Source organism: Ambystoma mexicanum, chromosome 2q (assembly GCF_040938575.1).
Source record: "Ambystoma mexicanum isolate Mex_15411 chromosome 2q, UKY_AmexF1_1, whole genome shotgun sequence".
NCBI classification, from domain to species: domain Eukaryota; kingdom Metazoa; phylum Chordata; class Amphibia; order Caudata; family Ambystomatidae; genus Ambystoma; species Ambystoma mexicanum.
The window spans coordinates 1,481,187,481-1,481,199,871 of NC_090924.1; the positions used below are offsets into that span (position 1 = coordinate 1,481,187,481).

Below are 12,391 nucleotides of genomic sequence, written 5' to 3' on the forward strand. Positions count from 1 at the left end.
TTAAATGTAGTGAGGGTAACATAAAAAAAAGTAAGTTGTTAAAGAGGCTACTAAGTAACCCCCCAGCACTCCACATAAGATGGGGTGTGCTTGTTAGGCAAAGGTTATATGCAGTACCCTCTGGGACCATTAAACACAACTAGGAGTACAGGTGTAAGCAAAACCAACCTTTGATATATAAGTCTGTACCACACCGTTGTTGGTAGCGAGCTGAGCAGCCAGGCTCATCTGAAGAGGGAATGTGAGCTTTTAAAGGTGTTAAACAGAGGTTTATAATTACAAGTATTCAGATAGACACTTACTCAAGGTTTTTTGGTTAAACACTTATTAATTTATTACACAATAATTTATAAAACATTGTTGGGGAGAATTCTCATAAATGTGCTAATTCCCCTAACCTTAGAGACCCCCAGCAACTTTGCTGGATTTTGAGGACTTGATTTTTTTACCTGGAGAGTGTGTGAGCCTTTTTGTCACCACTCTCTCATGTATTTTGATGTGTGTTTTACTCTTGTGTTCTTTGATTATGGGGTTTTAGATAGCTCCATAGGCATCATCTTTTCATGTGTCACACATCCCCCTCAATGCAGTGACACAGGGAAGCCTTTTAGGCTGTCCCAATGTTTAAATACCTTCTCTGGGATAAACTGTTTCCAGAGAATGTAAAGTTAAATTGACTTTACTAATCTTTTAAATTCCTAGACCTAGCACACACTGGGTGCTGGAGGGGTTACCTAGTATTCCCTATGTCTAGAAACTCATGTAGCAGTCAAATGCTACCCTTTCCTATCGAAATGGCTGGTGGCAGTGGTTTTTCAACAAACTACCATGATGTTTCCTGGCCATGAATACCGGTAGCTAAAAATCACGGGAGCCATGTTTCTCAAGAGAGCGTCTGAGCCCCCTTTGTTTAAACAGGTCCCGGTCTTCTTTTTTCGCCTTTTCTTTTTGGAAAGGTCCTTCTAGTGTTTCTCTGCACGCCAAACTAGGTTTGGTTCCTTTTGTTCCTCTGCCTTTTGGCAGGCTTCAGGACTGAAGACCGCCTCTGGCGCCCGAGTGTCTGGGGTGGGCAGGAAGTGAGGGAGGTGCCTGAAACTCCCTGTGCTTAGTCTCCTAAGAGACCCAAATGCACTCTGGCGTTTTTAGCTGGCTGACTGGCCGGCAAGGACCGCTACCCTGCTGGGAGTGGCAGCTAGGCTGGAACGGATGGGAGAAAACTGTTTGCTTTCCAGTCGAAGAGACTCGCCTTTCAGAGTCGATCACTGGAACGAAAGAACCGAAGACGAGCTGGAAGAGGACGGCTGCTGCAACTACTGGACCGTTGGTTTGCCCAGTGGAGCCCTGCTGCAGATCAGAATCGCCAAGTTCACCTCGACAGAGAAGCCCTTCAAGGACAACGTCTTCCTTTGAGTTGGTAGGACCAATCAACTCGTAAGCCACCTGGATACCATTTTCAGAGCTGGTTAGGATTAACCAGGGGGAAGGACACCAGCTTGTGCGCTTGAAGAACAGCAACCGGAATTGAAGATTTTCCAATTTGCCAGCTTTACGACCAGTCCCGTACAGTGCAGAAGTCTCCTGACTTCCCCCCCCCTCTTGTCCCCACGACTGAGGCTCAGGAACAGCGAGATCTGCAGGAACTGCCAGGAACAGAAGTCTTCAGTTGGATCTTTTTCTTCAATATAAGGTACTGTGAAAACCTGACCGAGAGAACTTACCTCTCACTGTGAAAATGCATACAACTTTGGCATCTTGCAGGCCTAGTCAGCTTGTGCCCGACATACAAACCTTTCTTCTGTGAAATACTTCTAAGAACCGTGGCAAAGACTTTTCCATTTTTAAAAACCAGAACCGTTTTTACTTATACAAGACACTAGCCCATTGACCTTGGCCTACCTATTGCATTGAATCAACTCCTCTGGTGAACTCAACTATTTGCACTGTTTTAGAGTAACTGTAATATTAGTTTTATTAGCTTATGCCTTTTTGCTCCTACTTCAAGGGAGCTCAACTGCTTAGTAATCAGTACTTTAGTATACTTGTGTGTGATATTGGTTGCTTCATTTAGTGAATGCTTTATAAATGATGATGTAATAAATTAATAAGTGTTTTACCAAGAAACCTCGAGTACAAGTGTCTATCTGAATACTTGTAATTATAGACATCTGTGTAACACCTTTACAAGCTCACATTCCCTCTTGAGATAAGCCTAGCTGCTCAGCTCGCTACCAAAAACTGTCTGGTACAGACTTATACCATGTATACTTCATATATACTTTTTAGACAGTGCAAATTGTTTCAGTTCACCAGAAGAGTTCAATTCAAGTGAATAGGCCAGGCCAAGGTCAATGGGCTAGTGTTCTGGATAAGAAAGAGCAGTATTGGTATCAAACGGTCAAGTCTTTGCGAAAGTTCTCAGAAGTAGTTTAGGCAAAAAAGAATCATACGTCGGGTCGCAAGCTGATTACGCCTGCAAGTTGAGAAAGTTTCACAAACTTTCACCGCGAGAGTGGTGTTCTCTCAATCGGGTTGGCACAGTACCTTAGTATGAAGAACAAAATGCAGTGGAAGACATTTGTTCCTGGCAGGTCCTGCAGATCTCACTGTTCCTGAGCCTCACTCATGGGGACAAGAGGGAGGATGACGGGGGACTCCTGCACTGCACGGGATTGTCGAAAAAGCAAACAAGATGGCGTCACTTCAGTTCCAGTAGCGGTACATTAAAGCGCACAAGTTGGTATCCATCTCCCTGGTTAATCCTAACCAGCCTTGAACATGGTATCCAGGTGGCTTACGAGTTGATTGGTCCCACCAACTCAAAGGAAGAAGTCATTGAAGGGGCTTGTCTGTCGAGATGAACCTGGAAATTCGGACCTGCAGCAGGGCTTCACCGGGCAAACCAACGGTCCGGGAGTTGTAGCAGCCGTCCTCTTCCAGCTCGTCTTTGGTTCTTTCGTTCCAGTGGTCGACTCTGCTTTCCAAGTCCCGGAGACCAGCTTTTAAATAGTTTTCCCCCATTCATTCCAGCCCAGCTGTCAGCCACCCAGCAGGGTGGCTGTCCGTACCGGACAGTCAGCCTGCCAATCACACCAGAGTGCATTTGGGTGTCCTAGGAGACTAAGCACAGGGGGTTTTGGGCACCTCCCTCACTTCCTGCCCACTCAGACGCCAGAGGCGGTCTTCAGTCCTGAAGCCCACCATTGGCTCGCGAACAAAGGGACCAAACCTGGTTTGAAGCGCAGAGACAAACACTTGAATGACCTTTCCGAAAAGAAACCGCAAAAAAAGAAAACCAGGACCTGTTTAAACAAAGGGGCATAAGGCGCCATCTTGCAAAACATGGCTCCTGTAATTTTTAGCTACCGGTGTTCACGGTCGGGAACAATCATTGTAGTTCATTGTAAAACCACTGCCACCAGCCTTTTCAATAGGAAAGGGTAGCATTTGACTGCTACATGAGTATTTAGACACAGGGGATACTAAGTAACCCCTCCAGCACTCTATTGTAAGATAGTGTGTGCTGGGTCTAGGAATTTAAAAAAGACTAGTAAAGTCAATTTCACTTTACATTCTCTGGGAAACAGTAGTTTATCCCAGAGAAGGTATTTAAACCTGTGGAAAGTCTAAAAAGACATCCCTGTGTCACTGCACTAAGGGTGCTGTGTGACACACATGAAAAGATGATGCCTATGGAGTTTTCTAAAACCCCACAATCAAAAGAAATAAACACAGAAAACAAACAGAATTAAAAAGTACAGAGTCCCAAAGTTCAGCAAAAGTGCTTGGGGTCTCTAAGGTAGAGAGGAATTAGCACATTTTGAGAATTCTCCCTAACACTCAGTTGTGTGTAGTGGTCCCAGAGGGTACTGCATACAAACTTTGCCTAACGGGGAACAAACCTGGTTTGGCGCGCAGAGTAAATCTCAAGAAGGACCTTTCCACAAAGAAACGGCAAAAAAAGACTGGGGCCATTTTGACAAAAATTGCACCCTTGGGTACTTCACTGCAGCTGCTAACGCAGCTCGTGGTAAATGCACACCACGGTAGTTAAAATGAAACCACTGCCACCAGCCATTCAAGGAGGAAAGGGTAACATAAAAATGTTATATGAAAGGCTAGACAAAGGGGGATGCTAGGTAACCCCTCCAGCACCCTATGGTAAGATAGTGTGGGCTGTGTCTAGAAAGTTACAAATGTAAGTAAAGCCAATTTCACTTTGCTGCTCTGGGAAACAGTAGTTATCCACGAGGAGGTATTTAAACCTCAGGGAAATCTGAGACTTCCCTGGGTCACTGCACTGGAGGTGGTGTGTGTCACAATGCAAAGATGATGCCTGTGGAGTTTGTTAGTCTCCAAAGTCCAAATCACAGAATGATACATGAGGGAGTGGGGAACAAGGGCTCACTCTCCAGGCTAGAAATGAAGTCCTCGTCCAGCAAAAAGAGCAAGAGCTGGGGGTCTCCAAGGTAGAAGGGAATGCGCACATTCCTGAGAATTCCCCCCAAAACCCTCATACACTACTAATTTACTTACCTTTGTGCAGGCAGTATTTAGGGAAGGGCTCCCTCTTCTGTTATTGTGTTAAATTAGATCATTTCCAATCATAATTGACATCTGTGTTCTTCACATACAAATACTGTTCTCTCTTGCTGATTTGTCACACCGTATAATACTACTGAAGTTTCCTTTAAGTGACAGTTGTTTTGCTTATTTTCTTCATTATATTCTTGCGATTTGAGCGTAACATCTCCAAGTCTTTTTTTCTCACGTTTGTTTCTATCCTTAATTTCCAGGAAAGTTAATGGATGTTTTGTAGATTGCGACACGTTTTCTTCTCGGCTGATTCTGGTAAGTGAAGTTAATACATTTATTCGGCTCCATATGCGATTACACGGCCTCGAGCCATCTCTGGTGTCTGCACAGAAGGACCGCTTAAATGTAGCGTTTTAGAAATGTGTTAGGCGAGATTGTATGCAGTACCCTTTATGTGCACTACAACAACCCTGACCTCCTGGCAATAGGGACCCAACCTTTGGTATAAGTCTGCACTACACAAGTTGGTAGCGTGTGGAGCTGCCAGGCTCATCTCAATAGGGGTCAATGTGACCTGTAGGGGAGTTACTCAGAGATTCACAGTGACAAGTATTCAAATAAACTCTCTCATACAAGGTTTCTTGATAAAACTGTTATTAATTTGTCAGTCAGTTAGAATAAGCTTTCTTCAGAAGGGAGCACTATAAAACACCACACAAATATACTTCAAAAATACACACTCTTAGTTATCTGAATCAGCAAATACCCATTTGGGATGCCACACAGGCACTATAGACACCCTCAGGAGACTTCAGTAGCTAGAGTGCTGTTGGTATTAATATATCACTTTTGCATTTAGAATATTCTTGGGAGTAGTGTGTTAGGCAGAGTTTGTATGCAGTATCCTCTGGGTTCACTACACACAAATGTTACCACAGGTGTAAGCAAACCAACCTTTTGTAAAAGTCTGTACCACACACTTTTGGTAGCGGGCGGAGCAGCCAGGCTTATCTCAAGAGGGAATGTGAGCAGTAGAAGAAGTCGCACAGAAGTGTCATAATCACAGTGGTTCAAGTAAACACTTACACTCAAGGTTGCTTGGTAATAAATACTTATTTATTTACAGTCATTTAGAAAACTTTCACTAGTAGAAATCAACTCAATATTAAACACCAATATACTAGAGTAACAAACTCATAGTTATAAAGACTAGTTTGCGCTCCCCTGAAAAAGGAGCCAATTAGCACTTCAATACTTTTAAATAGGAATAACAAGCATAGGTGTGTACAAAGGGTTCGAAAACACTTCTTTTAGATAATGCAAAGGTTCAATGTACCAGGAGGGTCAATTCGATTCAATAAGGCAGGCCAAAGTCAATAGTCTAGTGTTCTTGGATAGGATAGCACAGTTCTGGTACAAATGGAGAAGTGTTTGTAAAAGTTTTTAGAAGTAGTTCAGACGAAAAAGCAAGATATGTCGGGTCACAAGCTGACTAGGCCTGCGAGTTGGGAAAGTTGCACGAACTTCCACTGTCAGAGTTGAGATTTCTCAACCGTACGGCACAGTACCTTAAAGTGGAGCAAAAAGATGCAGCTGAAGACGTTGGTTCCTGGCAGGTCCTGCAGGTCTCGCTGTTCCTGATCCTCAGTCGTGGGGACAAGTGGGAGGACGTCGGCGGACTCCTGCATGCACAGGATCGTTGTCGGAACAAAAAATAATGGCGTCTCTTCAGTTCAAGTAGCTCTGGCTTCCAAACACAAACTGCTGTCCATCCCTATGGTTTATCTTAACCAGCCCAGATAATGGTATCCAGGCGTTTGCTGAGTTGATTGGTCCCACCAACTCAAAGGGAGAAGCTGTCCTTGAAGGAGCTTCTCTGTCGATTATGAGATCTGGCAATTCAGTGTTGCAGCAGGGCTTCACCGGGCAAACCAACGGTCCAGTGGTTGCAGCAGCCTTTCTCTTCCAGCTCGTCTTCGTTTCTTTCGTTCCAGTGGTCGACTCTGCCTTCCAGTCCTGGAGACTCGCCTTTTATTCAGTTCTCTCCCTTTCATTCCAGCCTAGCTGCCACTCACCCAGCAGCGTGGCTGTCCTTGCCGGACAGTCAGCCAGCCAATCACGCCAGAGTGCATTTGGGCCTCCTAGGAGATTAAGCACAGGGAGTTTCCGGCACCTCCCTCACTTCCTGCCCACCCCAGACACCCTGGCGCCAGAGGAGGGCTTCAGCGCTGAAGCACGCCAAAGGCTCACGAACAAAGGGACCAAACCTGTTTTGGCGCGTAGAGTTAAACACTGGAAGGACCTTTCCTCAAAGAAACGGCGAAAAAAGATGACCAGAGTCTGTTTTTACAGAGGGGTCTTGGGCGCTATATTGACAAATATGGCTACGGCGATTTTTAGCTACCGGTGTTCGCGGTCGGGAAAAATCATGGTAGTTATAAAACCACTGCCACCAGCCATTTTGATAGGAAAGGTTGGCATTTGACTGCTACAAGAGTGTTTAGACACAGAGGATACTAGGTAACCCCTGCAGCACTCCATTGTAAGATGGTGTGTGCTGGGTCTATGAATTTAAAAAGACTAGTAAAGTCAATTTAACTTTACATTCTCTGGGGAACAGTAGTTCATCCCAGAGAAGGTATTTAAACCTTATTTAAAACTAAATCTAAAACTCCATAATCAAAGAACACAAGAGTAAAACACACATCAAAATACCTGGGAGAGTGGGAAAAAGGCTCACTCTCTCACCAGGGGAAAAGAAAACAAGTCCTCAAAATCTATCAAAGATGTTGGGGTCTCTAAGGTGAAGGGAAATAAGCACATAGGAGAATTCTCCCTAAAATGAGTGAAGACCGCCTCTGGCTCCATGGTGTCTGGCGGGGGCAGGAAGGGAGGGAGGTGCCCGAAACTCCCTGTGCTTAGTCTCCTAGGAGGCCCAAATGCACTCTGGCGTGATTGGCCGGCTGACTGTCCGGCAAGGACAGCCACCCTGCTGGGTGACTGACAGCTAGGCTGGAATGAATGGGAGAAACCTTGATAAAAGGCAAGGCTTTTTGGCTTGGAAGGCAGAGGCGACCACTAAATGAAGGAACCGATGAAGAAATTGAAGAGGACGCCTTCTGCAACTCCTGGGCCGTTGGTTTGCCCGGTGAAGCCCTGTTTCTGTGCCCTGTTTCCAAATGCGTATCGACAGAGAAGCCCCTTGTTGGTGGGACCAATCAACTCCAAAGTAAGCCACCTGGACATTCTCTCGCAGCTGGTTGAATTTCCAGAGTTGCTGCTGGAAACTGAATAGCGAGGGAGAGGAACACCAGATTGTGTGTGTTGCTTTTTAAGTTGGCCAAGAGCTCCAGGAAGATTCTCCGGACTCCCAGGAAGCAGGACTGACCAAGCCTGAGCCTCCTCAACAGTGTGCGGAACCCCAGAAGCAAGGAAAGTCCATCTCGACAGCCAGAAACCTCTGAGTTGCTATTTGCGGTAGTCGCGAGGAGTTGAAACACCAAAGTGGCACTTGTTTGAAGGCCGCCCGTTGCAAGCGGTGACCGTCCCATTGCAGTGCAGGAGTTCCCAGAAGTCCCCAGAAGTCCTCCCTCTTGTCCCCACGACTGAGGCTCAGGAACAGTGATATCTGCAGAGCTGCACAGGAACAGGAGTCATCTGCTGAACTTTTTATTAAATCCAAAGGTACAGTAAAGTCAGAGAACTTGCCTCTTATTGTAGAGTTGCTCGCATCTTCTACTACTCACAAGCTTAAACAGCTTGTGGCCCTACATTGATTCTTCTTTTCTTCAAAGACTTCTAAAACATTGTGCAAAGACTGTTCTACTTACTTACCAGAAGTGCTTCAGCTCATGTAAACTTTTGCCCATTGACTTTGGCTTAACCCGTTATACTGAATTACTCTGTTTAGGGGATCCAAAAGTATTTGCCTGCTTAAGAATATTTGTGATCTCTTATTTGTACTAATAACCTTTTCCTTTGACCAACTCCTAAGAATGTTCTAAATGCAACAGTAAGATATTACTGTCTCAGCACCCTAGCTATTGAAGTCACCTGAGGGTGTAGGTTGTGACTGTGGGCCATCCAAAAAGGGTCTTTACTGATTTAGAAACTAAGTGTGTAGTTTTGAAGGGTATTTGTTTTGCTTTTATATTGCTCCCTTCTGAAAAAGGCTTATTCGAACTGACTGATAAATATATTAATTGTTTATTCAAGAAACCTTGTGTGTAAGTGTTTATTTGAAAACCTGTCACTGTGTAACTCCCCTACAGCTGACCCCTCTTGAGATGTGCTTGGCGGCTAAACACGCTTCCAACCTGTGTAGTACAAGCTTATACCAAAGGTTGGATTCCTATTGCCAGGAGGTCAGGGTTGTTGTAGTGCACTCAAAGGGTACTGCATACAATCTTTCCTAACACAGGGGAAGGAACAGTAAAGGACAAGGAACACTAAAATAGTGAAAAAACAAGACCGGGGTCATTTTGGTAAAATGAGCACCCATGGGTGCCTTTATCGGGGCTGTGCAAACCGCCCGCAGTAAAGGTGCACCGAATTAATAAAAAGGTTCACTGCCTCCAGCCATTAAAGGTAAGTTTGTCCTGTAACATAAATGTTGCATTTAAAATCAGAAAGCAGATACTCCGCATCTCCCCAGCACTCCACATAAGGTGGGGGGCCGGGGGTAGAGGTGGTACTGGTCTCACCTAATAAAACGTAAAAGGGATCCAAAGATCCTTTGTACCCTTGGGACCTGTAGTTCTCACAAGGTTAGCCAGAGAAAGTTAAAGGGGAGCCCCTAGGGCAACCCAGCAATAATAGGCACTTATTGCCAAAAGGTTGTTGGAGCGTAACTTTTAAAAGATACTTTGTCTTAAAAATGACACCCATAAAGCGAGTAAAAGACTGCGAGTGTGGAAAAAGATTCCCACTCAGAGGTATAAGGAAAAATAATCCACCAGTAAAAGCAAAACGTTCTGGGGTTGACACACGTCCGGAAGATTTATCATTGCTATGAAAATCGTAACTAACAAGTATTAAACCAGTTATAGAAGATGTAAGTAATTGGAAGAGTAGATGGCACAAAACAAAGCTGTTTAGAAATAAGTCTCTACCTTAAAAAGTTATTTTCTTGCTAAAGGAGATGGAGCCTAGTCACCTAAGAGTCACACGTCCCAAAGCTGACACTCTGCAGTTTAAGAAGATCGAACAAGTGCTAGCAAAGTAATCGTGTAGGTGTCCTAAGTAGTGAGTCACAAAGCAAGCAACATTGTCTGGTGCTCTCCCAATTCCCAGCACCTTAAGTGAAGGCCTCAGTGTAGGGGCCTCCTTTGCCAGATCACCACTCATCCTGACCAGGAAAGGCACTCTTGGTAGGACTTCAGGCATTTTTTATTATTGTAGATGGTACTGCTGATGGCAAATGTATTTAGCGCTGCTCTCATCTGCTGAAGCTGGCACACTTGATAATCATAGAGGTTAGTCACTTTTTCTTGAATGTAAGAACTATAAAAAGCGGCCTCTTTGGGGGAAATGCCTCTCCTTTTGTATTCCCAACTTGAATTTTTTATTTTAACACTCTGTTCATTGTATTTTGAACCTAGGACTCTTATAGCGAGATTTGCGATCTTAATGCTAATCCGGAGTCAGATTTGCATGCAGGAAGCAGTCTCTTTATGTACGAAGATGCTGTTCGCATTCAAATTCCACATTTGGAGCTAAGGAGTGTTTCTGATGACGGCTGGGAAGGTAACTTAAGATATTTTGTGTTTGGATTACATGTAAAGTGTTTAGTTTATTTTGTGTGAAGCAGTACCTTTGGTTTTTTGACCTGTGATGAATCCACTGTTCATAGTCTTTACCACTTTCCGGTGTTGCCGAAGAAGAGTGCCATATACAATGCTTCCTCTGTCGTATGCTCGCTACTTTGCATTCCTCTTCCGGATTCTCAGCATACACATTTCATGTTGACGAAACAGAAAGGTGCAGAGTCTGATGGTATCAGGAGAGCATCATGTGAAGTGTTGGGTAAGATTTCCATCTTTCTGATAAATCTTCCTGACGTGTCAGCCCCAGAACAGCACGCTCTGTGCATTATCACTGAGGAGTCACTTTGTTAAGTAGAGTTTGCATGCAGTACCCTTTGGGACCACTACACCCAACTAGGACTACAGGTGTAAGCAAAACCAACCTTTGGTAGAAGTCTGTACTACAGTTTTTGGTATCGGAGTTGAGCAGCCAGGCTTATCTCAAGAGGGAAAATGTGAGCTGTAATGATGTTACAGAGGTCTACAATCACAGGTGTTCAAATAAACTCTTAAACTCAAGGTTTCTTGGTTAAACGCTTATTAATTTATTCAACAGTCAGTTATAAAACATTCACTAGAAGGAGGCAGTTAGATATCATACACAAATCTACTTCAGTACTATACTCATTAAGTTTCTGAGGCATTCAGACTACTTTGAAGGATGAGCAAAATGGCATTCAGAATACTTTGAAGGAGGAGCAGAAAAGAATAGGTTCAGAACTGTTGGGGAGAATTCTCAAAATGTGCTTATTCCTCTCTACCGCAAAGACCCCCAGCTCTTTTGCTGAACTTTGGGACTTTGAATGTTTTAATTCTGTTTGTTTTCTGTTTATTTTCTTTGGTTATGGAGTTTTAGACAACTCCATAGGCATAATCTTTTTTATTTGTGTCATACAGCACCCTATGTGCAGTAACATAGGGAAGCCTGTTTAGGCTGTCCCAAGGTTTAAATACCTTCTCTGGGATAAACTACTGTTTCCCAGAGAATGTAAAGTTAAAATGACTTTACTAGTCTCTCTAAATTCCTAGACCCAGCACACACTATCTTACAATAGAGTGCTGGAGGGGTTACTGATACGCTCACCTGGACTCTGAGGAGGCTTTGGGCACAGTTGCAGCCCTCCCGTGGGTGAGATTGCTCAGGTCCGACTTTGCCCTCTGCACTTATGTGGTGACTGGTGGTAATAGGTGATGCTGCTCGGGACTGCTCCTGCGTGGAGAATAGGGGGCGTGAGTATGCCAGCTTAAACACCTGATCCCCTTCCAGACCCCTTCTCCCAAACCGTGGGATGCGCTGTCCCTGGAAAGCTCACCTGTTGATTAGTTTTGGCGAGCATGCCGTCTTGCTGCTTCTGGCAGGGGTGCTTGTATGATCTGGAACGAGTTCCTTCACTGGTCCCTTGCACGTGGTAGTCAAGTCCTGCTGCGACTAAGCCACTATACTTCAGGTAAGTGTTCCTGTTTGCCTTTGTCTTTCCTCATCTGTTTTTGTTTTGCTGCCCGTTCCACTTTTGATGTTTGCTCTTTTGCTTTCTTCCCTTGCAGGTGATGTTGCCGGTCCTGCAGAAGCTGCGGAGCTCAAGCCGGCAGCTGGAGGGAATGAGGAACAAAACTGCTGCGGTACAGTACTGGTAAGTTGTTCACTACGGGGCGCGCGGGGTTCAAATGCGGCGCGGCCCTAGGATGGATGTTCTAACCTGGTCTGTCTTCTTCTACACAGGGTCAGAGTTCGTGGATGCAGTGTGTGGTGCTGCAGCGTCGGGCTCAAGATCATTGGATGTCAGGAGATGAGTCTGCAGATGAAGCACCGGTTTCCTGGAGGTCAGTATGCAGGAGAACGCCTGGTTTCAAAGGTAAGTAAACTGGTCCAAGCGGCAGTGAGCATCACGTTGGACGCAAGTGCACAGTAATGCAAATCACCTGCCTTAAGGTTGGAGCAGCTTATATAGCTGAGTTTATGAAGCCACACCCACCAGGTTCAGCCTGCCTGCCACAACCCTGCCACACCCGATGAGTCGGCACACGAAGACCAGGCCTGGGGAGGCACACCCGAT

The 12,391-nt window shown here is 44.9% G+C and overlaps 1 protein-coding gene across 3 annotated transcripts in view; it reads left to right on the forward strand.

Annotated features, from left to right (window-relative positions):
* The window catches only part of FAM13B (family with sequence similarity 13 member B), a 694,693-nt gene that overhangs the window by 288,759 nt on the left and 393,543 nt on the right, over window positions 1-12,391 (forward strand). For all 3 annotated transcript variants that reach the window (XM_069649076.1, XM_069649078.1, XM_069649077.1), the window contains exons 11-12: window positions 4,794-4,848; window positions 10,134-10,278. In XM_069649076.1, coding sequence (XP_069505177.1) covers window positions 4,794-4,848; window positions 10,134-10,278 — 200 coding nt within the window. The remainder of the gene's footprint in view (window positions 1-4,793; window positions 4,849-10,133; window positions 10,279-12,391) is intronic.